Source organism: Aythya ferina (genome assembly GCF_964211825.1).
Source record: "Aythya ferina genome assembly, chromosome: 11".
Taxonomy (NCBI): domain Eukaryota; kingdom Metazoa; phylum Chordata; class Aves; order Anseriformes; family Anatidae; genus Aythya; species Aythya ferina.
Genome location: NC_140307.1, coordinates 12320825 through 12346366, shown reverse-complemented (window position 1 = coordinate 12346366; position 25542 = coordinate 12320825). Strand labels below are relative to the sequence as shown.

At 38.7% G+C, this 25542-nt stretch overlaps 3 protein-coding genes across 8 annotated transcripts in view; 2 read left to right on the top strand and 1 right to left on the bottom strand.

The window, feature by feature from the left end:
• Positions 1-1444, top strand: part of NPTN (neuroplastin) — a 51067-nt gene extending 49623 nt beyond the window's left edge. For all 3 annotated transcript variants that reach the window (XM_084532204.1, XM_084532203.1, XM_084532205.1), the window contains one exon: positions 397-1444. The gene's annotated coding sequence lies outside the window, so the exon portion shown is untranslated. The remainder of the gene's footprint in view (positions 1-396) is intronic.
• On the bottom strand, positions 1106-25531 carry REC114 (REC114 meiotic recombination protein). Of its 3 annotated transcripts, none has more exons than XM_084532215.1 (6): positions 25390-25531; positions 24662-24751; positions 11183-11266; positions 6604-6795; positions 4928-4996; positions 1106-1704 (listed from the first exon to the last, which is right to left on the bottom strand). In XM_084532215.1, exons 1-6 carry the CDS (start codon positions 25507-25509, stop codon positions 1543-1545), a joined length of 717 nt encoding a protein of 238 aa, XP_084388341.1. In that variant the 5' UTR covers positions 25510-25531; the 3' UTR covers positions 1106-1542. The 3 variants fall into 3 exon arrangements, with proteins under 3 accessions (XP_084388341.1, XP_084388342.1, XP_084388343.1); XM_084532216.1 differs by having other exon boundaries at positions 6616-6795; positions 25390-25521; XM_084532217.1 differs by having other exon boundaries at positions 25121-25492.
• Positions 5003-25542, top strand: part of HCN4 (hyperpolarization activated cyclic nucleotide gated potassium channel 4) — a 168997-nt gene continuing 148457 nt past the window's right edge. Inside the window, exons 1-2 of one of the 2 annotated variants that reach the window (XM_084532192.1) lie at positions 15171-15498; positions 20992-21093. The gene's annotated coding sequence lies outside the window, so the exon portion shown is untranslated. Of the gene's footprint in view, positions 5589-15170; positions 15499-20991; positions 21094-25542 lie in introns of those variants that run through there. The other variant, XM_084532193.1, reaches the window with a different exon arrangement.

Below are 25542 nucleotides of genomic sequence, written 5' to 3'. Positions count from 1 at the left end.
AGAAACGGTCAGACTAAAGCCCTCCTTTTTCACCCACGGTTTGCGTATGTAAACCGAACTCATTCCGTGTGTTAAAGCTACCAGCTGCTCAGAGTATGGCACTAGGCTTTCTGTCACGCTTTGAAGAGCACTGGGGGTTATCAAAAGAATTTTTTCATAAAACGTGTAGGTAGTTTAACGATTCGTAGCGCTCAAACTCTACGTAACTGCTACTATCACTAATAAAAAGAGCCCTCATTTCATCTTAAAGCCTGGAAGCTAAGCTCGGTTGGGAAGCCTGTGCCTCCATTTAAGACCAAATTGGATGTTAAGCGCTTTGTTTAAGTACTGTTGTGGCACGTGATGTTGAAAATGCTGTCAGGCATTGACTAGCACCTTTTCTCATTTCTTTTTTAGAGCTTTAAGTTTCTGAGAGACTGATGGCAATATGACCTGCTAAATTTAAGGGTTGGAACTCTTGGTTCTAGAACTCCAGTTCTGTCTGATTTTTTTCCTTTTCAAGTGAGCAACAATATGACTGTCTAAAGCATGCCTTATTTAGCCTCTCCTGTAAGGATGACCTAGCCAGATAAATTTTAATACTGCTTCAGTGTAGAAGGTGTAAACTATTTTGGGCTTGATGTGCTGTGAATGTTGCTTTTCTTTTCCTTAATATATTTAAACATTAGAAGTAGTAAGTCGGATCACGCATGCACCATTTTTTTTACTTACTGTAGCTGTTAAATTGGCAAAGCTCTAAAGCGCACTGCTGCCATCTAGTGATACTTTTTGTAAAGTACAGCAAAACTTAAAAATATATACAGTATATATTTATATTTGGGGGAGGGGAAAACCAAAATACAGTAATTGTGTTTCATTTTTAAGCTGCTGATGTTCATTCCTTACTGTATGTCTGAAAGATGAGAGAATTATGCTGTTCTGGTACTTAGAGAAGTAATATAAATTGAAATTATCTTAAGGGCTTAACCTATATAGAAAGACTTGGGTGTCCTATAATCAGACTTCAAAAGCTGGAACGGTTTGACAAGGTGGTGATGGTGGAGAAATGCAGTTGAAACAAAAACAAAACTTCAGTTTATAAATATATATATATGATTGCTTTTTAAGTGATTTTTTTGTTAACTCATGTAAATTCTCAAATCCTTTTGCACTGATGTGTTCAACATATTCTTGTACATTCAATTCAGGCAAACTTTTATAATTTTCTTTTTTGTTTAAATGATAAAATGTTACAGCATGGTGATATTCTATGCAACTAGTTCTAATCTTTAGTTTGACACTGTAATTTCTCATGATTTAAAGATTGTAGAAATAGACCTAACAGGGTTCTCATGATGTGCGTAACTGTAGATGCATGAACTTGTGTTCTGTGTATTTGTTGAAGTGCAATGATGTATAAAAAGTGGATTCACCTGTTTTTAAAAATAAAACACTGACAAAAACACGTGAGACTTTCAAATATTTAATTGCATTTAAGCTTGTATATCCTGAGTACTGTGTATCCTGGAGCGGATATTTCAGTGGTAGTAAGTTAAATATTGCTCAGCCTTCCGCGAGTTTTTTCAGTTCCTTCTCCACATCTTCCACAAAAGCTGGGAAATTCTGATCCATAAGACATAAGCGAATGAAGGGCCCCAGCTCTTGTGCGCTCCACACTGAATGCCGATACACAAGGGGGAGCTCAAACTTCTGTTTCAGCACAGACTGCAAAAGGAAAAACAAAGGTGTTGCACTAATCTTGTACATAAAAAGTAGCATTACATGGTTTTTGTAATGATGCAGCTACGTCAGATTTTCCTTCAGTATTTAATAAAGATGCATCTGCCTTGTTATTACGCTGTTTGAATACTTTCAATCCTATATGATTTATCTGTGGAACTCTTTCCCCCTCACACCTGGTTTCAATTCCAATAGTTTTCGTGCAGCTCTGAATTAGTGCCTGTGCCATTATGAAATGCTGGTTTCCTGGGTAACATGACTTCCTAGTGAATCCATTCTGTGTAAGAGAAGAGGATCCTCTGCAAAAGGCGTGTACTGCAGTTCTAATTGAGCAGGGATAACAAAACAATGTGGTTCTAAGCTCTTAATTTAGCAAATTGTCTCTTAGAAGTAAATGGTGGGGCTTTTTGAAAGGTGTAGAACATCTTTTTCATCCCAACTTGACCCCTGCTCTCAGCTTTTCCCTTGGTGGTGCAGGAAGGATGCCCATCATGCTATTTTTTACTTCAAATCTAGTAGCAGCATGCACTGAGCTCAAGGAGGCCCTCACCGCCTCCTGGCGTCCACGGGCGATGCCAGATCTCATCCATTAGGTACAGCGGAGAAGCGTGCAAGGCTAATGGCCTGGGAGGTTGCTGGGCAGCTCCCGAGCACTTTCCATGCTGCTGTGACTACGACAACCATCTGAGGCATCTCGACTAACGCTTCATTTTGGCTGGCTGCCAGTGTTCCTGCTGGATGGGAGCCATACTGAAGAAATGGCAACTTCACAGAGTACAGGCCCTGCCGCAGCCAGGGTTGCTACTCATTGTAAATCTCATTATTCACAGTGCGTGTTAATGACTTTAAATGTTTGTGTACCAGTGCTGTCCTGTTGTTCAGACTGCAAATACAGACATTGCCACCCACCTGCTTTCTAAATTGCTTTACCTGTCTGTTCTGAAGTCATAAAAGCATCAGCTAAGATGCTGTTTGGATACTCTGCATGGGAGAGCAGGAGTACAGAAGTCACTGAAGTGCTGCTTTCATGTGAGGTAAGTGTGATATGCAGAGGCAGCTGGTGAGCAAGGTGAGTGGTCCTAGTGTTATGGAAGGTGGTCTGACGTAGCTGGGCTTAAAGAACTTCAAACACCTCGCTTGGCCTCTTCCTTGGTATGCCTAATGGCATACTAGGGCTAAACCAAGCCTCTCCATCTGGAAAAGTCAGGATTGCTGTTAGTTTCAGCCAGGCCCTAGCTTCCGCTGCTTGAACCTGAAACAGGGCAAAGTAATGAGGTGGGCTGCTTGGGCATGCTCACATCAAGCATAACTGTGTTTGTGGGAGGGGGGGAATCTAATTTTTCCTAATCTTACTGGTTCAAAATTGCACTGTTGATGTTATCTTATGTCATAGTGTTGATTGGAGAAAAGTATCTTTAAACGCAAAATAGAGTGTTTAAAAATGATTATTCTCTTTCAGGTATATTTTATATATTAATATATTATATAACCAAAGCTGCTGCCAGCTTCTTGAGGTGGCACAAATGTAGAAATACAGCCCCATGCTGCTCCAGAGCACCAGCTGAATGGGTATGTCTCCAAGGTGAACTAGGAAAAGACGCTTAGCCCTGAATTAACTTCATATTGTCAGGGCATGGGAAATGAGCTCGCAGTACAGTTGAGTTAAGCTGACTAGAAAGTGAAGGGGCAAGCAGTGGATGATGTATGAAACTACATCAAGGAGTCTTTGAAAGGGAATTTGCTAGTAATTCAAGGGAGAGATGGATTAAAGCATACAGCAAATAAAAAGCCTTGTTAGCAGATAGCTTTGTTCAGAAGCAGGTATCATGCATTTGTGATTAAAAAAGAATTTTTTAGAACCTGAGGTCTTACAATGTGGTATTAATTTACATTTCCTAGTATTGCCTCTTAAAGCAGAAATTAGTTGTGAAATGATTATGGAAGAAAACAGTTGCTAAAGGCAAGCTCTGCCGTGTCTGATCGCTCTGTACTGAGTGTTCAACAGCAGAGCTAAATTAGCCCTGGGACAGGAAGGGCATACTGTGCCCTGTGCAACCACTGTCACTAATTCCATCTGTTTAAGGCTCACAGGTATCATCAGGGAAACTGGAGGACCTAGCGCGGTCCTGAGGCTACTGTTCACATTGTCAATTAATCCATCTGCCTTCACTGCAGATAAGAAGCACAAAGATACACAAAAAATACTGTAGGTAGAATTTGATGTTGAGCTTGCTCTTTGAGCCCAAGTAGAAGGGTAATGGATGTAGCTTTAGGTTTGCACTCAACTGCCTAGCAGGGGGCATATAGAGTTTTTCCAGTGACTTCCTAAGCAGTAATCAGTGATGCTTATAATGAGTAAAGCAAGTCAGTCAGTCCCATTGTTGTCAAGCTTCAGCATAACTAGAAGTACTAGGCTACAGTCTGGAGGATCGCTACAAGGAGAAAAAACAAACCTGTGAATGAAACAGCAAGGTATGTGCTGCAGCTCTCAACACAGGTAGAGAGTTTGGGGAACTCCACTTTATGTAAACAAAGTGTTTGTTAACAATTATAAGCATTTAGGTTTTAAAGATGATAAACTTTTAATAGGGAGCATAGGAGTTGTCCCTTAAACCACTGATGTGAAGAAACAACTCCATCACTCTGTCGATAAGGAAAAAGAAACTAGTAACCATTAGAAGCAACTGCACAAAAAACAGGTTTGAAAGAGTGTGGTTTTCTCCCCAGTCGTCTTGTTCTGTGCTGTCCCAAATTCACAATAAGCAACATTTCACTCCCACTAATTTTAAGTACAGCTTTACCCTGGACTTTTGGTTGAACTGTCAATTGAATTATGGGATCTCTTGCTGTAGGTCAAGAATGATTGATGTTTTCAGACTTAAACTAAGTAGAGATAATATCTGCAGAGTCAGTGACAGTCATTTATTTATAAGTGACCTCTGGGTATTTCTTTGCTCTCGGTGTGGCAGCATGTTCTTAGGCAAATGGTACAATTACACCATGAAATCTCTGGTGTTGCAGCTTATTTCCTAGTTCCAGATCATTATGCTAGAGCCAGTGTTTTTGTTAGTACAGACAGCAGCACTGGTAGCATCCTCATCTGCTGTGAAGACACCTACCAGGCATTTACAGCATATGAGAGAGCTTTTCCTCTGTGCCTGAGAGATTTAGTTACAGGTTCCAAGTTAGATTTATTTGTTCTTTTTACCTGTGCTAGCTGTGTTACAGATCTTCTTTCTCCAAGGCTTGTGTAGGAATCTGGTAGAGGCTCATCTGGCTATAAAATATCAAATGCAAATAAGAGCTGGTTACCAAGAAGAGAGTGGGTATGTGCAAGAAGGGAAGTGGTTCCATTTTTAGAGATAACGGGAAGAGAATGTGCTCAGCTACCTTATGCAGTAAAAAGGCATCTCTTTTTATGGAACTTTAAAGCACATCTGTTAAAGTCTTTAAAAATGAAAGACATGAAATAATGGGCCTGTAGTTAAACTGTCATATCTAAACCAAGGTAACTTTTAAACTACTTACTGGAAGTACCTTTAAAGAAACACTGTGCAAGAGTGCTCACCAGGAGCAGGCTTTTTAACTTCCCATGGGTTATATCACTGAAAAGATGGCTTGAGGTGTCAATTCTGCTCTCTGGGCGAGGCTTTCAGTCACAGAGTGAGAGCAAAGTGATACCAATAGTATGACTACTAGTGTTCAATAGTATCCTGCCTTTAAGTAGTTAATTGAACTGTCATTCTTTAACTTATCAGGAAAGGAGCAAAGCCCAAAGGATAGATAAGTGTGCTTAAAGACAAAGCAATGAATCTTGAAGATCAGATGTTGAAGGTCATACATCTCCTATACATCTTCCTTCAAATAGCGTAAGTCAAATTACCAGTATCATCCACCTCTTCCCCCCACTATCTCTACCACGTGTTGTTTTCACTGTCCAGTCATGTAGGACATTTTCTGGATTATATCGTGAAAATAATGTAGCTGAAAACTTTGACATTCCCTTTTCAGGATGCTGTTCTTGGCCCTTGGTATTTTATTGCATACTCAACAGTTTCCCTGGCTGAGTTAGCTGCATGGATGTTTATTAGAGACGGGTATTCAGAAGATCACATTTACCAAGAGACTGTATATTAAAGAATTAGTCATCCTCAGCAACACTGCCTTTGCCTCTTCCAATCACCTTAAGTCAGTGTCTTAGAGGGAAAACATTCTGCTCCTACCCTGAAATCACATCTAAATGCGTCAGGTTAAGCTAAAATGTATACAATTGCTATGTGTACACTTACTAAAACTACAAAACAGGAGTAGGTAAATGCAAAAAAAAGAACACAAGTCATGGTTACTTAAATGTCTCTGACCATTTTTCTTGAGCTGTGTAATTCAGCTGAAAAGCTGCCAGGTGGTTCCCAGCTTGAGGAGCTAAAATCACTTTTTTTAGAGTGTTATTTTGTTAACCTTTTTTAGGCACACTGAGAAAATAGCAATATGATAGCCAGCTTCTGTAGCTGACTTCCTGAGTGATTCCATTCCGGTTCACTAACTGAGTTTCCCTGCATGCAAGCTGATCTTTAGGTTTCCCAGTTCTTCCCATACCAGCTTTCATGAAAATTAATACAGTTCCTGAGATACAAAATATGAAGTAGCTGGCTAGAGGGGAGGAAAAAAAAAAATTCATTTGCTATGAGAAACACTGGTTTGATGTAAACAGATACAGAACTATAAAGAATATTGTGCTATTGAGCTCTGCTGATTTATTTTTTATTTTTTTTTTTTTTTTGTCTCAGAGTCTGTACTTAAGTAGAATAAGCAGTCATTTACAGATCTAGCACTGATAGGTGACTGTTTTCTCTTTTTTGCATCCACATACTCTTGCTTGCTTACTACATGTAGTACTTGTTCAGCATCTTCCACTTGACTTCCACCACTGAGACTGTGACAAAGGTTCTGGCTTTGGTCATCGGTTACTTGAACCGGTACGTACTCCGCAAGTTTCTGAACACAATTGCAGCAGTGTTCCAACATTTGTTGTTTTGAATCTCCACCAAACTGAACTCGAAACATGCGGCATTCATTCTGCTCAAAAACAAAAAAGAAATTAACTGTTCATCCCCTCAAAATATTTTGATTTAATTAAGCTATTAGATATAGTTAGGTAGATGGTGATTAATTCTTGGATCACTGCACCAAGGTAAAAAAAAAAAAAAAAAAATCAAGTTTTCCATGCTGTATTTTCATTTATCCCAACAGCTAGATGAGACTATAATTTGCAATTTGAAAATAAGTTTAAAAAAAAAAAAAGCAAGCAGGGACACTTAAAACTAATACAACTAATTAAGCGTTTTGCCATAACAGTGGGTACAGTTATAGCATGGAAATCTAAGTTCTTATTATTGCTGCAAACTCCCTAAGAATATTCCAACTCTAACTGGTTATTGGTGACAAAAAATGAGGTGGCACTAAAGTAAGCACAAGTCAACTTTGGCATCTAAACTAAAAGTTCTGGGAATTATGTTCCATTTAGAATTTATATTGTCTGCATTAAAATCAGCCTTCCCTACCTAGTGTGCATAGATAACTATAAATTCAGTTTAGCATTCCAACTTAATGCCACTGTTTCTTGAGTAGAAGTTAATGCAGTTAATCGGGAGTGAAAGAAACTGAAATGCTTCAGCAGGAAGAGTACTGTGCAAATGGAAAGCTATTCTGTAACCTCTCCCTGAAATCATTCCTTGGAAACTTTCTTGCTGGAAACCAGTTTTAGTCCACCTCTCTTGCAATGATGCAGATGTTCAGACTGGCTCACTGCAGCTGTCCTTGGACATGAAATGGCAGATACTGTACATATACATCAGCATATAGATTTCAGTATGAGAATCTTCCTGGTTAATAAAATGAAGAATTAATTACTTCAAGTAGTGACATAATATTAAGAATTGCACAAAATCAACCCCCAGCGTAGCTTGTCATGCAGAACAATAGTATTTTTTAAATACACGGAGAACCTGTCATGCACAATAAGCTTCTCTTAAACACATCCCACTGATAAAAGGCAGCTACATATTGAATGCACTTGTTTACAGAGTGTATTACTGGGACTTTCAGTTTGATCTTGAAATTTCAAATGTAAAACATCGTTAAAGCACCAGAAAAGGAGCAAGTTTTTCTTTCCTTGGACTGATACAGCTTATAAGTCTTCATCTCTCTAAGGTTTCAACATCAAAGCCATTTTTTAAAATGTCTAGACACACTGCTAGCCTGCTGATTTACATGAATACAAGGACATCTTTCACTTTAAAGTTTTTTGTCTCAAAGATGAGCCAGCTCTTTGTGACAGTCTGTATGTTTACATGCATGTTATTTTAAGATGTGGCTATTGCGTAAAGTGATTTTTATGGCGCTGTAAGTATAAAAGACTGCCTTGATGCCTTTTAAAGGGAAAAATGTCAAAATAATTCAGATGGTAGCACTTGTTTTTACCAGCACCCAGTTAGATTTCCTGTCATTAATGAAGGTGTCAGCTTAACTGGGTCAACTTCACGTAACTGAGCACTGATTTGTGGCTGTGCCAGACAGTTAAGTTCTCATTAAAATGAGAGAAAAGTAAATTCCATCTTAATTTGAATTCTTTTTGGAGACTTTCAAAGAACTCTTATTTTAGTTACCCCTACCATCTGCAAATCCATTTTCAGTCAGAACAATTTGTATTGCCATTTGCCTTTTTGCAGGGACTGGATGGTTAGATACTTAGGATTACAGTTACAGACAGTAGGTTTTGTGAACTAAACACCTTTTTCCTTTACAGAAAGAGAGCAATCCATTTCAGCTGTGCATCAAGTTTTAGCATTAACAGTGCTAGACAGCAGCACCTGAACTGAAGAGTTCAAGAGCTGAAGTACTGAAGAACTTTTGAGATCACTTCAATCTTCCCACCCTAGACAGGGTGAGTTCAGTGAAAACAGTATGAAGGGAAATGGCCTACTACAAGAATAGTAAGAATAGTGATGGAGCTGTAGAAAGGGTAGTCAGCCATGCAGCCTTCCTTCCAAGACACAAGTGTGCACCTGACAGGTATGGCTTCAGAATTACATGCACATATGTTTCACTGAATGAAGTTTCTGATAGTATATCTGAGTTTTAGTACTAGTCTGTGAAAGGTCTTGCTTTTAAGCATGGTAACACTAAATTTCTCAAAGTCTAGTTTAGAAACTCATTTTGCTAGCTTAGAGTCTACGATGCCCTATTAAAAGAGTATTTTATAAGAAATGAGAGTAAGTTTCACTGTCAATGTACATTAATGACTTTCAAAAGCCAATCTTTTAATGTTCACTCAGTTTCTTCTGAAGTACATAATCCCAGTGATTAACCTCCATGCTTTTTTGACATAGATTACCTATAACTGTGAAGCAGGTAATATGCAGAGGGTGGAAAAGCAGAGAAGAGAGAAAATAACCGAAACCAGTAAAGTAAGGAAATCAGACTGAAAACAAGGAGCAGAAGGTATATCAGAAACATTAGAGTAGTAGTTAGTTGCACATGCCCCTTAATTGCTTTGTGCACGCAAATATAGGAACTGGTATTTGAAAACATAGCTTGCTTTCCTCTGCTTAAATGGCTTCTGCTTTGTCTTTCTCAACTCTGCTTCAGTCTACCAGGGACTGAGACATAACCCTTCACATAGCGTGGCTGGCTCCCTGAATATTTTTAAATGATTTTGAGGATTAGCACAGAAGCAATATGCACTGATAGCATTTAAGGGATTGTTTCAGCTACAATTTAGGATACAAAGTAGAGAAGCTATATGATAAGACTGCTGCAATACCATTAAATCCACTTTAAGTCATGAGAATTTATGGTAAGTAAACATTTGGATGCAGTGAATTCATTTAAGACTGTTAATATTCCTCCTTTTCCAAAATGTCCCTCAGAGCTTTCTTCGAGCCTCAAAATGATTGTGACGTTGATTTTTGTTTCTTGTGAGATGCAGTAGAGTCCCTTAACGCTGTGCTGGGGAACTGGTTCTGTTAATTCCAAAGGAAACTGATGATCTACTGATTCATCAGAACTAATTATTTCAACAGCTCAATAGTCTTCTCCAATGATATTCCACATTTTATAACAATCATCTGACAAAAATCAGAGAACAAAGGTGTTTTGGTTTCAGGGAAGCATAACCCATGAATTTAAAACACATCGAGATACTTATTTTTTGCATTTCCTAGTGCTACCATTAGTTTAGGCTTATTTTGAAACAAGATGAGTCCTTATATCTGTACAATGTTTATTATACCTCACATGTGCTTTTATCTTGCAATTAGCAAGTCATTCCACTTTGCAAATCGTACTCTTTGGTTGTAACATCCTATGAAAAAAAAACAGTTATGCACCTTTCTTGAAAGGAATCAGATAAGAGATACAAATAGAAGTAAGGAAGAATTTTTACAGTTTCCAGCTCTCCTGGATACTGCTATTTGCAATTATAATAACCCGCTCTGTTCCTGTCAGGGGAGAATGCCAGAACGTCTCAGAATACTTGAGATGTTTTTATGCCTTAATAGTTCAGTGCTCTGTGCCAACAGTTAAAACTGGTCTCTAGCAGCTACTGAACGGGGGGCTTATCTCTTTCCAAAATTCCTGTTTCTAACTAAAGATGAACTCCCTCATCACGTAGAGATAGCTAAACTGGAAGCAACTGTTTTGGCTGCAACAACAAAGCCTAGAAAGTATCAGCAGAGGAGGGAGGGCTATTCTCATTTAGAAACAGTTTTTGTTTCTGAAAAAACTGCTCAGCACAGATGGTTAAGGATTTTCCCAGAGTTCACCTAAGAACCAAGAAAACTGCAACTTATACTTAAGTTGGTAACAAACAAATGCCATGTAATTTTTTAAAGGCTAGCCAACCCCTTTGCATGAGATCTGAGGGGAAGACAGAAACTCAGGTCTCTTCTATTAATCTGAATATCAAATGTCTGAATCACCTACTGGGCGCTACTGTGCCAGGTCTCAAGAGCCAGCAAATAGCTAAATAATTGCTTTAAATACTTCATGGGCCACAGTGAAGTATGACTGATAGGTAGCAAGCTTCTGTACATGTCAGAGAATTGCTTCATCTTTTTAATTGTTAGCAGTACAGTTTTCACACTGTGGGCCCATTTCAGGTTTTATACAGTCATGCTGGCAGATGAACTCTAAAATAAATACCAGTCTAGCTGTTTTAATAGCTAACTCTCAGAAAGCAGTCTAAAAGTCTCACATAGCAGCAGCTACAAAAGACATTACGATGATTCAATTCAGTTTTGTTTCGTACTTAAATTACAAAACAAAACAAAAAAAAAAACAACTTTAATTTATATACACAATTTACATTATCTCAGAATTTCTGGTTTAATTCATCCAATATTAGGAAACCTTAAGAAACAGAACTGAGTTAGCAATTCGAAATATTAAAATTAACTCAACCTACCTTTGACTTTGCACAAAGCAGCAGGCAGTCTGCTCTTCTTACTATCTTTAACCATTTGTGGCAATCAATTAATGAAAAGCCTTCCTGAAATAAAGCAGGATACAAACTACTTGCACAGCAAACATGCAATACTCCAAAGTGCACATTCAAATTACATGATACAATTTAATCCCTTATGAAGATTACTGTCATCTGAATACAGGCATCGTTTGTATCTATCACATAATTGCCAATATGTAATTTTTATCACACTGAATTAAATTGGAGTCTGTAGCTCCGGTTACAACAGTATGTCATGGTACATTCTAATTTCCATGTATACTTTTCAGTGTGCATGTTACGAAAGTCTCCTTGAAATGCATAGTAATAGCCACAACAAGAGCTTTAATCGGTCCTTCTGAATCCCATGAAATTGCCTGAGAAGGCAGCAGAGGGCAGGCAAACCTGAAGAATGGGCCAGCAGTTGGTTTATCTAAGGCCCAGACAGGCACTTTCTCTAGATGGAATCCAGGTAAACAAGAAGCAGCTTTGGTAACTTGAAAAAGATGTTTTTATACTCCCATTGCATTAACTGTCAGTCTCTTCAAACAAGATGGACTGCTCAGCATTCTGTTAAAATACCCCAGGAACCTGAAAACACCATAAAAACCTTCAAGACTAGGGACTGTGTTCCGAAAGTAATTCCACAGGCTGCCACACAGTCATTATTTAGGAAAGTCTAGGGTAAAAACAAAACAAACAACAACAAAAGCCAACACAACCAAGCTTAAGGGCAGGGAGGTAATTATGTAACCTATTTTGTGTTTATCTGAACTTTTGATGACCTCTTTACATAGGCTGCTTTGCATAGGTGTCCTAAGGGTCAAGAATTAAAAGTCATGCCCATCCTGGACCATCAAAAGCATGCTTTTGCCAGTTCATATCCATCTTTTGCAGGTCCAGGCTAGGAAACCATCTCCCATTCTAGTTTGGTACAAGAAGTCGCCTTAATAAGACACTGTTTTTAGTATGCTGGCACTGGTTTTAGAGTCCCATGCAGCAACTGGGTGCAGATTTTTAACTGAACTTTAATGAGGAGTATCTATGAAATGTTGGAAGAGTCATGCCAAATGCAAACTGGATCACAGACTATTCTGATCAGACACCTGCTAGATTCCAGAATGGTAAGATGGTCTGCAAGTATTGGTCCCAAGTGATTTAGAGGCGGAGGGAGAAAAGAATCTGCACTGTTTTGGGGAAGGTGCAGACAGCAGGTAAGATACCTCAGCTGCTTGCACTGAGCCCATTCTGTCTGTGGGCAACGAGCACATTCAGTGTGCCTCAGGGTAGAACTTACTAAGGTGTGAAAAGTCTCAAGGTCAAAAGAGTAGGAAAAACTTCACTTTGTGTCCAAAGGGAAGTGCCGAGCTATCCTCTACTCCTACATGAATTGTTAAAGGAGTCTGGATCCTAAAAGGGATGAATTGCCAAACTCACGAAATAAAAGAGCATCTTCCTTGGTAAGTCATTGCTCTCCAGCCGTACTGCGTGATGCAGCTGGACTGCTGAAGTTCTGGAGCAGGAGGGTATCCTCCTTCCACATACAGACAAAATCCTCTCTGTCAAACAGCAGGAAGCCTCTAAAGGCCAGTTTGTCACGTAGTCTGACACAGGAAAGGAAGCCTGTGAAATACTCCTTTGTTCACCTGGTATTTTAGCATCCCTGGCTTTGAGGTATGCAGTTTTAGCTTCTTTTGATAGACCTGCCAGACAAGAGCTTGGTATGCAGACTTTAAAGTTGTTTTAAAATAATAATGCCGAGCAGAATGCCTGCGGAGTAAGATGAGATTAGTAGGCAAGGAAAAGTACCAAACACTGTTAGAACATTTCTGGATGTTGTAATTTCAGTTGTATATGCCTCAGTTGTATATGTGACTTTGCAATTTTGCTAAGGATATTCATGTACAGAATTTGGCCCCCAAATATTGCTTAACTCTGAAAATGGAAAGGTGCTAGCAAGTTAGCTGTGCTCATGCTGCCACTGCTGATAGAAGGGATCCACTAAGGAAGCAAGGAAAATGGAGCTGAAGCAAGATGAGTAAAGTACAGAGTAGAGGGCAGTCAAGAAGGAAAGCAACTGGTTGCAAAAAACATAAGTATCACAAAAGAGTTTGAATGGCACAGGCTCTAAGGTCAGAACAGAGAAAAATGTGGATTATATAGAACTGGACTATGTAAAGCAAAAAAGATATATTTAAACCATTCCTTCTAGAAAAAGTATATTCTTGAGGTTTATATAAATAACCTGAAAAGCAAGTGTTCTCAGTGTTTGGAGTGCACTAAACCAAGAGCATTTAAATCTATTTTGGTGAAGTAAATGCAAACCAACTTAAGGTTAATTCCATCCCACTGCAAGGACTTACTTCCTTCTTACCTCATTTCAAGACATAAATGTTGAGCATTCCTTAACTTACTCATATTGAGGGGAATATCCATACCTTAATTCAGAACTGCTCGCTCCAGTTAAGCAGCCAGACTAAGATCTGGACAACCAAACAACCCAGGAAATAATTTGTGTTGGAGTATGACTGCTGCTAGTGCTTACATGCTTAGTGCTTCCTGCCATAGGTTGTTTATCCATTGCTGCTTGATTTCCTCTGATTCCCCTGCCAAGTCCTGAAAGACTGTTAGTGAAGCAATTCTAATATCCCCCTCTTTCACTAGGCCACTTTCCTTAACTTGTGGCCACTTCTGCTTACTCTGTTCATTTTGGATACTTAATGTCTCTGATGCACACTGTGTTTATTTAAATATAGCTGTTCCCATACTTATTCTATTTTTATAGTGTTTTTCCTTTCACTGTAAGACGTAGGTAGAACAAATGTTTTCTCCATAAAATAATAACCCTTTTCACAAAGATCATAAAAGGCAGCTGATGTTTAACTTTCATACCAACTATTTTACTGATGCTTACCAGGTTGGCATTCTTTTAATGTGCCCTGTTTCTGAGGTAAAATCAAGCTGGGGAAAAAAATTATATATATCATTTTTATTTATGTACTCCTAATTATTTGACCCAAAATTTAATTAACTGAAATTTAATGTACTTGGAATTTAATTAACTGAAGAACAAAACAGAAAGTGTTTCCTTTTCCCTTGCACCTTTGTTGATTGTATATTGCCAGGCAGAAGCAACTAAGAACAGCTAACCCGTACAACTGCTCAGACCTAACTCCATCGTTAGATCGCTTATATCAGTAATTGTCATTACAATCAGAATCTTCTAGATTTTCCTCAGTTGTAAGCAGAAAACATCTGATTTGGCACCATTTTAAGAAGGTTCACTGTTCCTCATGGCTTTTCCATGTTACTTCAGGCAGCATAGAATCTGTATTTCAGGCTGCCTGGATTAAGACAAGATTCTTCTTAACTGCATGAACTTTCTTGTCAACACTGAAGTAGTTACAAATCCATGTATGAAGTTCGGTAAGTGAATTCTGAACAGCAAGAATGAAGACCAAAACAAATCTGTCCCATGTTCCATAGCTCAGTTGAGAGGATCTCTGTCACCATCCAGGAACTAAGTGTGCGGTAGATTCTGGAAAATGCATGGCAATATATTAAGATTATAGTGCATTTGATCCTTTCTAGAGATGATGAATCAACTCTAAATCTGCTCTCAACATATGCACGGACAAAAAAATAGTAATAGCACCTCCAGATTGCTTCCACCGTGCAGACAGAAATACAGAGAAAGCAGCTGTGGGCAGCGTTCCCCTTGAGCAGGCACCATCAGTACCTGCTTTACATTCAGAGTTGTTCATTGCTGAGCAGTACTGGGTATGAGCAAAGACAGATGGCAGTATAAGATTCATTGGGAATATAGACAGAAAGGCAACATAAAATTGGGCAGGAACATAAGATTTCAAATGTTTGCAATTTGAAGATACAAATGGCACCATTTCTGAAAGTTTGATCATTAGCATTCCATCATGGCTATAGCCTTTATGTTATTCCCTGGGGTCAGGCCTGTAAGAGCACTGCATTCAAGGAAAACAATTTCATACATCTCTGACAAAAATCTGTCTCTCAGAGGGAGGATCCTGAGGGGGGGGAAAAAAAAAAAAAAAGCTGAAGCAGAAAACAAAGCAAGGCATTTTCCAAATATTTTGGAGCCAGGACAAGACATGACATATCACATGAGGGAGAGATAATAATGCTGGTCCAGACTTACACCCACGTAGTCTGTCATTACTTGGGAAATACTTTTGTTCTGATTTTACATTTCAGCCATCAAGAAGTTGCTGGATAATGAGGCCTTTGTTCTGTGTTGCAAGGTATTGGTTTTTATTATGAATACTTCTATTATTGTATCCTGTAGAAACTCTATGGTGCTAAGCAACATCTGAATACATGAACAGATTATTCATTTTATGTTAGGGTTGCCTAAAGGCCTTACAATCAATCTTAACTAAAAATTAAACCCAGAAAACCAAACACAAAGACAAACTTTCTCTCTTATTCGCTGCCAATTATAACGTGCTCATGAAATGCATATGTAACTGTTTGTCCTCAGTTCACGGTTCAGACTGGGGATATACAATGCATAACGTAATGGATGAGGGATTCAGCTGTGTATCCCACAGACTGGGAATGAGCATTCATAAGGAATTACAAGTTCAGCATGAGATCAAAAAATGTTATTGGGTTAATTAGTATTCCAGTGCATAGTTGTCAGAGTGCTCCTGTCTGAAAAATGGAGGAACGTGGCAGAAAAGAGATGCTGAAGGCTTCAGACAACATCCCGCTTGCAACGTTCTGATTCAAACTGGGCAGCGACATGGTATGCAGCAATTTCCCTGAAAACAGCAATCTTCTGCTTGCAAAGGCCCTGTTCAGTTTCCATGGAAGGCACCTGTGACAGTTCCTTAGTCTACTCGTTGCCCAAGGTAAGCAACAAGTAAGAAACGTTGCCTGCTCTGACCCCTCCACGTTGCAAGCTCATGCAACACTGCACAAAACCAGCAGGGATGACTTCAACCTGCTATTTTTCCCAGACGGCGAGAGACGCTTCCCAGCTACTGCATCATCCTATGCAGAGCTCCACTTCATGGGTCTACTCACCATGCTGAGTGTGGGTGGTACAGTGAAAAATATTTTTTAAAATAATGTTCACTGTCTAGATGTTAAGTGATTTGTTACATTACAAATGTCAACATTTTTTGACTGCTGACATTCTAGGTTCTATGATTATTCAACACTTAGACTGAAGAACACGTTGTTTATTCTTAGAAGTGACTACTTTGGAAACAAAGGAATAGTAGTATTATTTCCAGGTATCTGCACAATGTGGCTAAATCTGGTAAAAGTCTGCAGTAGAATAGAAATGTTTCCTATGGAAAGCAAACATCAGTGGGCGCTCAGTTAGAGTTGAGAAGACTGTTACTCTATCTTGTTGCAAGACAGGGAAAAATAAGGATATGAGAGCAGACAGTCTGAAAAAGCTTGTGAATTATGTGTAAGTGTTATGATGAACACTACATAACAGACAAAACTGAGATGCTTTCAGAAACCTTAAGCGAAATCTGAAAACATTCACAAGTACATGTTTCCATGGTGACCTCTTTGATTGGGATTTAGTCATTAATAGTTATAATACTGGAAACTATATGCTTGAATGTCACATATAGATTGTAAATCAAGTGCTTGTTAATATATGGAAAAATACCAATTTTTATCCTATTGGATTTCCAAAGGACAATGTGAGCTGCCATTTTGCACTTTTAACTTAGAAAACGGCTTACTTTATAAAAAGACAAGATTCATTTCATTAATGACTGAAAAATAAAAAAAATAATTCCACCTTAAAGCTAGAAGTTATGGAAATCAAGCTTTGAACATAATTCCAATCAAACCTTTATTTTTATCTTGTGACTAACGCACCTAGAAGTCTTCCTTACTTTTATATCTGTCTCTGAGATCTAAATACTGCCAAATAGATTTTTTTTTTTTTCCTATGACGAGCTGTTTTGAAAACTGAGCAGAGCACAAGTGGCAATATGACAAGAAAAATTCCCCAAACATGACTACTTGGAGAGTGGGGGAAGTAGAAAGTTGTCTCTCCAGAAATTTCCAAGCAATATGCCAGTCTCCAAATTCTTGGGAAGCTAAGAGCGTAGCAGAAACCATGTGTTTCACAGGCTGTGTGTAACTTCGATCTTAGTTCGTGTTAAGTATTAGCTGCCTCAACCAGATCTTTAGAGTATAGAATAGGAAGTGGAAAGGAAAAGGATAAAGGCCAAAAAGCCAAGGCAGACAGACAGCAAGCTAACTAGGAATAGAAGGATGTTAAGCTCCGTGTTCTCTTTTTGCATGCAATTTTTTTATTCCCGAATGTCTTAGATTTTTGATCTTAAATGCTGCTGTTAGGCTTGTTTGACTCTGGAGAACTGATCAGGGTTGAACTCATTAAACAAAGGGTTCTGTACAGAGGCAAGAAAGCTAAATGAAGGACTGAATGCAGGCCACACATAGGCAGCCTTGAGGCAGCCGTGCAGGGGACTCTATAATTAATGAATGTCTTTTGCCAAAGCACAGCATTGGGTGCAGGAGCACTTGCTGCTGGGTGGCACCTTTCTGCAAAGACTTCCCCCAGACTGGTACACACTGCAGCCCCTTGAAGGAGGGAACAGCAAAGATAAGCCCCCAACTTGGGACAAACCTCAATGTTTCACGGAACATCAAAAAAACATTTTTTTAAACTACACTTTAGAACAATGACAACTGACCAAGGACCTAGAGAGGCGAATAGAATACTCATAGGATTAGCTGGCTGAAGCACGTGAAAGTATTCCATCAGTAAGTCAAGGTAAGCAATTTCTTCTTTAAGTCCTGATACAAAATACATACTTCCCTAGATCAGTATTTTATTTTGAACTCTAACTTTAGGGTAAGTATATTTTATTAATGCCACTACTCTTTAAAAATTAGTAGTTGGGTTTAGAAGAATTAGGGCAGGAGAGTAATATAAATTTGAAACCCTTATAACTCTTTACGGATGCTGGTCATATAATACATAATTGTTACAACAGGCATCTATCGTTATAGGAAACACAAACGGGGAAACTGATGTAGTTCCACCACCAAGCAACCTGCTCACTTCCCCAGGTCCCTGTCAAATGTCCTCACTTGTTGCACAGGGACTTTTATCTACCCAAGGTAGAGTTGTGAATATCATCTCAAAAACCTGGTGCATAAGTTTCAGGCACTGCGAAGAGAGCATCAAGAACATCAGGATGTCTGCTGAATGTTTGCCTAATTAATGAGGCTAGATTCTACTGTATCCTAAGCACTGTTAGCTCGTTAGAAGTCAGGAGGGGACTGGGAGGGCACTAAAGATATTTAGCCTATACTTAAAAGATCAGGTCACAAATCAATTGCTCCGGATTCATTTTATCCTATTAAATAAGCCCTCTTTACAATTTCAGTTTGTTTAATGTGTAGGATATTAAGGATTCTAGCACTGGAATTAATTGCATCCAATAAAACACCAAAATATAATTTTCATGATGTTCTGATTTGGAGGAGGGAAAGGAAATGAGTTGCACGTGTCATACACAGAACATGAAGTATCCTAAGTGTGACCAGAAATTGCCAGAGATGTTGTTGAGATATTTCTGTTAAAATTCCATTACTTACAGTGTGCAAGAATGAGGTTTTCCTGAGATATGCAGTCTGTTAAGCAAAACTAGGTCCTAAAAATGTTATGCAATTCCAAATGAAATACTGAAAATCAAAACAACAAACTCCCTTTGACATGCATTACACATTAGTTTTTTTTTTTTTTTTTTTTTACATTCTAGGCTCTGATGTTCTGTTTACCCTTCTCTGGATTCCATTTGGTTCATCACAAGAAGTCATCTCTGGCAGTGTCATTAAAGAATGTTTAAAATGATATCGAGAGCATACCCATTCCCCAAAACAGTCTACCCATTAAAACAGATAACTTAGTTTTCTTTGGGCAACTGATGGATACACTGAACACAATTACTTCTTAGAATAGGATGGATGTGCTTCAGTCATCAGCTCTGGAGCATTCTCAGGTACTGTAAGAAATTGCATCAAGCTGCAGCACCCAAGCAGCAGGTACAGACTGATCTGCCTGGTCTGAAAGCGCTGAGACTTAGCGCATACACTACAGCATGCTCTCTGGCCAGAAAATAGTATTGCAAATTCCATTAGTGAAAAGTCTACTAGAAGATCATTCATTGAATATTTTACTATTTTATGGCTTGTGAGAATAATTCTGTAAGTCTTCTATAAAATCTTCTTACGTGAAGATTTTTTAACTTTTATAAATGCTCATAGAAGAGTCATAGTCTCACTTGGTCCTAAGAAACCAATTTTCTTTAAGAAAAAAGAAAGGTTTTGTAACAGTCGTGCTTTAAGAAAATAAAAAACTGTGAGAATGTGTAAATATATGCATTGAAGAGAAAATATTTTGATATAAAGGCAGGAATCCTTGAATATTCATCCCCAAATGGATTGGGTTAATCCAGCCATTAATGAAATACATATTTTCATTTCTGAACAACTGTCTTTCATCTCAGTTTTGTGCAAATGGCGATGTAGTGAAAGTTATCCGTGGACGAAAGGTAAGACACTAAAGAAAAGCATTTGGTAAGCAAAAAACTCCCACAAAAGCTATTGCTTGATGTTTTAATACAAAGGGAAGCGTATGTTACACAAAATGGTTTGTATTTTAATATTTCCTAAATCTTCACTTGACATGAAAAAGCATTTCATGGAAAAATCACTGAGCGACTGAACAAAATATGCCTTCATCCAAAAGTAAGTATTCATGGGATCCATGCTCACTAAAGAGAAAATACTTGGAGCTGTTGCTACTTGCATGTTAGCCAACCAAGATCAGTTTAGGAGAAAATTAACTAAGAAGCCGATCAGCAGAGTTCAATTAACACTAACATTTACTGCAGAAGAATGAATAAAGAAAACTTCGATATGCCATACAAAGCAGCTGAAGTCTGAAGTTCACATTTTTCAACTGATTCAACTGTAACTGATTTTTGTTCTTGCTGGACTTTTTAAAAAGCATCCACCCACAATATTATCATAATAACTCAGAACTTGCTGGCAGCTAAAAAGGTTCATTTTGGCTTTTGTAAAATGTACACACCACTGAAGAACAGATGTACTCTGATTTATCTTCCTAGAGAAAATAGAAGGTACTAAACAAGATAGTTTGAGTCTATTAATGCACTGATTTTACTACATTCTGCACCCATTTTAAACCAGAAGAGATTAAAATACATCATACTATGATAGTGCCAGTTTTAAAAGCATCCAATTAATATTTTCTTTGTCAAAGATGTTACCTAAAAGCTTTTTTTTGAACCTATCGCTTAAAATGGTTCATGTTAAAATTCTTGGAGTGGAGTAAGGGTTCCTTTACTGCTGCAATAAAAAAAAATATTAGGAACATTCACCACTTTCTGAATTCTTGCATTTAGTTTGCAATTCGTTTCATTCTTGGATTACTGCTAGAGGGGAAAAAAAAATCCCTTTATTATTCATCCACAGAAATTTTACAAAAATACAAAATAGTTATTCGAGTTGAGAAGGAAGGTGGTACCTGTGACAGCAGAACAACTACCAGAATAACTTCCTTCATTTGTCTTTGAAATAACTAGTGGTTGAGATGAGGTAGTGTACTTTAGAAACCATTTGTTGATGTCAAATGACAATTTCTGTAATCATACATCCTGTGATTGCTTAATGCTGTCCTATGACAAAAATATCTACTCTTCCAGAAAGGTTCTTCAGTCTTAGAAAAGGTGATTTATCCATCAACAGCAAATGCCTCAGGAAAGTCAAACCAGATGGGAAATCCTGAAGAACAGCACTTGTTGCAGGTTGGTTGGCTGTGTTTTGTTTTGTTTTTTGTACATTACAGCAGTCTCATTCAGCACAATGTGAAACATCCAGTAGTTCTTGAACTAAATCACACCTCTACAGTAAATTAAGCCTAACTCCGACCAGACCAAGCGCGTTTAACCAAGGCGCAACATCCCTCTGAGAAGACCTGTTACCTTCCTTATTATCTGCAAACTGGAAACTCCAAAGAAAATATGGTCACCTTCAGGCTTCTCCAGGGTCTTGCAGCCAGTGGGATCACCATGAAAACTATGTATGTCCCGTCTCCCCCCCCTTATAATGGACAATACTTCTTTCACTATTTGGTGTTTGATAGGGTCACGCAGAGGTCTTGTGCCTCACTGTGTTCCTATGCAAAGTTATAAAGCTGTGATAGTTGTTAATGGGTTCCCTCAAAATCAGAAGCCTGCAGTACATCAAAAGATCTGAAAAGTAGGGATTGGAAGATGGATCAAAAGACTAGACATCAACAGTTTTTAAAGGATGTAGTTACTACATAGCAAGAAACAGTTTTGTAAGTACATCAGAGGGAATTTCAGCACATACATATGTTGGAGAACACCTTGGCATTAAAAAGGAAATTCAGTAGCCCATGCCAGCAAGTACAAACGAACAGTAAAAACAAGAGCTGAATCATTCCAACAATTGCAGCACTTTATCAGACTTCATACATTCCCTCTGGAGCAGAAACTTGTGTATTTCACGTTATCCTCTATGACAAAATGTCCATTATAATAGACCCCCAGTGAGAAGATGTGGTCTGTGACAGATTCCAAAGAACCATACATACTTGGTTGTGCAAAGCCTGTTTAAACATTGTGACAGGTTTCTGACAACTCCTGGGAGCTGGAGACCACAGGGAGATAGCACCAGTGAGATTAACCATTTCTACAGTCTGATTATTTCTACAGCAACAACACAGCCTGTACTGCATTGCAATTCTTTTTGTTACATGCATCTCAACAAGGACTTTGGAAAATTCCACCAGTGGCCTGCATAATTCTGGCTTGAGTGATACTGAAATGATGCTAAATTTCCAGTGTCCCTGTGTACTGCCTGAAGAAAACCATTCACAGACTCAGTAATGGTCATGCATGCTGTGGTATCGGTGCTGATACCAGCTTCTGGCCAACAGCACCACCCCCTGTGCATCACCTTTCTGGCTGGTGATACTGGCTGCTTTACTAAGTAGATTCCATAGACTGGTCATCAGCCTGAAAAGACACCTGCGGATTGGGATTGTTTTAGGCAGAATTTTATCACTGCATGTCAGCACTGGGGAAAGGCACGCCTTTCTGGGAGGGCATGTGCTTAAGGAACAAGTCTAACCAGTAAAGCTAAGCCAGATGTTGGGCCAAATCACTTATAAACAGGAAACACAGGTCCAAAGATGCCCACCAGTGTTCACAACTAGCAGATTGGATATTTGCTAGGTTTTTCAGCCAGTCCAGTATGTTGAAGAGGGAACTGTGGGAGGACTACTCCAATCTCTGTCGTGTTGCAGAGAGAGATAAATAGGCACAGGGCATGTTATACCGATGCATTTTGCACTAGGTAACGTCCAATATGCACAGAGCACTCCTGCAGCATGATCCCAATTACACATCCTAGAAGTGCATCCAAAGGAATTGACAATCAGGTTTTAAAATGCATACAACACCAATTTTGTATACCTTCTCTCATACACTTAATAAAACATCTTTGGTGTAGCCTTAACGTTCGTGTAGAAATATTACCAAAATTTGTTTAAAAAATGACATTTTAAAACTCTTGATATCATGTATTGGTCATATTTCTCAAGTTTGTTTGTTCCATCTCTATTCTACACTATTCCTAAATTGAGATTATTACTGCGGTATCTTAGTGTCTTTGAGAAGCTGAAACAGACCTGAGACATCTCTTCAGAAATTCCTCATTTGGTATTTCAAGCAAGGCAGCTGCCTGAAAGCTTCACTAGCCATTAAACTCGAGAGCTGTGAGAAAGTGCTTTTCTCAGCCAAGTCTTTATAATGCTTTTCTTCCTGCACTCATCCCTTACGACAGCATGCTTTATCTGTGCATTATTATTTGCCAGATACAATCTTTGCCAGACAAAGTCTCTGAAGGGCTATAGCTTTTGTCCATGCCTTTCTTGCTCATTAGTTAATTACTAAAACTTCCTTTCAGTTAGCCTTTATATGGTTATTTCAAGGACATTCTGCAACGTAATACAAATCTACTAGGTACTAAACAGTTACAGCTGTCTGATCAGTGTACTGAAGACAGGACCAGCCCCAGGAGAGGGGCATTCTGCACTGATTCATTCCCAGCAGAATTTGGCAAGAGACGGCAGCAAGTCTTATTTCAGTTGCGTCTGTTTAACTATCTGGACATTCAATTACTCCATTCCTTTTTCTTATTCAACACACACTGCTGAAATGCTTTTCATGTTCCATTTTTACCTTGTCTAAAACCACTCAATTTGTCCTTCTTAAATATATAAGCCAAATGCTATGCCTTGTACGTGGGCTATACAGACAGCTCTCTGTTAGTTCGCTCATTACCCATTCAATAACCTTAATACACTCAAAGGTCAAAAAATAATAATCAAGGGTATCTTGAATTTTTAAGTTGAATCTTGAAATCTTGAGTACTACATGGGTCTCCCCCTCTATATTTAGAAGATATTTCTGTAAGTTTAAGACATTTTAGGAGGCACAGCAAAAACTGATTTATGATCTTATACATATCCTTGTACACATTCTGTATTAAATATGCATTTATCTTAATGCTGCAGCATTTTGCAATGGCTTGTAATTTATTTATTTATTTTTAAATATATTTATCAGACAATTCCTACTTGCTATCATCACTGGGTATTGGTGATATGCACTGAACAGAGTGGATCCCACTTTCCAGCACAGGCTTTTTCTGTCATGAAGAATGGAGCAATCTCAACATCAAACCAACTCTCTTAGATGGGGTGTTTTAGGATGTCTTTATAGTTTAGAAGCCAGTCATACTGAAGCACAGGCTACAGCACAATCAGTTGACACAGCTCTTAAGATATTTTGTCTCCAAGAAGGTAAGGTGGATGTTAGATCACATTACGCAACATATTGAAAATAAAAAGAACCATGATAAACAAAATTATCAAAATACTAATAGATCACTTGCAAGAAATTAGCTGGATCATATGGCAAATCTTAAATAAATTGTATTTCTATGTATTTCTTAACAGCATATTTTCTGTTTTCTTATACTGAAGAATTGTTGGAAAAAAAATCATCTTTCAATGTCAACTGCACTTAGTAATGTGTCTTAATCTAGAGTTTTAGAAGCACCAAGGAAACACTGTTCCTCAGTAGGAATTAATACATGTAGTATTAGTCTGATAAACAAAGAGAGAAAACACCACATGGGAATTTCCATGAGCAAAATTAAATTGGCAGTTTCCTTTCACTGGGAGAGAACATGAAGCTGAGAAAGGAAAAGAAGTCAATATTGATGCTAAGATAAAAGGAGAAATGGTTTTTAAACGTGAGAAACAAACAAAAACCAACTTACCAGTACTGTTCTCCCATGGGAAATAAAGAAGTGGCCAGATACAACAATGGTAAGGATAAGATGACCAGATTCTTCATTTGATTCAAAAACCTTTAAAAAGATTGACAAAATAAAAATCCATCCCTGTATGCACAGAATCTACACTTCCCATTTCTGGTACAAAATGAGACAGGCTTCAGAGGTCAGTGCTGGAAGTTAGAGGTAAAAGTACCTCTCAGAAATGTACCAGGCCTCCAGCCCCCAGACAGCAGGCAGAGTCAAGAAATATTTACTAATTAGAACCCCACACACAGACCTAGCTACTTTGAAAAAAAACATGACCTCTTCGGACTTGATCTATAGCTTTTAATACAGTGAGTGGGTCACTTCTGAGGGACAAGGAAAAAAGCAGGCCATTAACAGATATCACTAATATCATTAACAGGTTTAATTATTAATTCACAAAGGAAAACCCCTCACTGCCTGTGTTAGCTTCGTACTCCCAGGCCGGACAGACATGCCGAAGGAAGCTAGCTTAAGAAGAGGAAAAGGCTTGATATTGTAGCATTTTTATTCCTATTATTTTCCACTGTTTCACGTTTAGCTTTCCCTTGATTATTGCTAAAATACCAAAAGACCCTCCGCGGCTCGGGTGACAGCTACAAGTGCCACCCATTTCCACACACGGAGGGCCAGGATAGGAGTTTTGAGGGCAGCAGGACAGAGGAAAGACCCCGGTACCGGGCCACCTGCCAGGAGGAGGCGGTTTGCTCCTCGTCGCCATCCGTCGGGGGCAGGAAGCGGCCGTAGCGCTTCAAGGGCCACGTCGAGGCGCTGCCCGAGAGGGAGCCACCGCCGCCCGCCGCCATCGCGGCCCTGAGGTGGCTGCGGCTCCTCAGCAG

Excerpts from the sequence above, each read along its gene's own strand:
- REC114 (XM_084532215.1), bottom strand. The coding sequence starts at position 25,509 with ATGGCGGCGGGCGGCGGTGGCTCCCTCTCGGGCAGCGCCTCGACGTGG. Across the intron at positions 24,752-25,389 it reads AAACCGCCTCCTCCTGGCAG|GTTTTTGAATCAAATGAAGA; the intron begins GTGGCCCGGTAC and ends ATCTTTTTAAAG. Across the intron at positions 4,997-6,603 it reads CTGAACAAGTACTACATGTA|CCAGATGAGCCTCTACCAGA; the intron begins GTAAGCAAGCAA and ends GATATTTTATAG.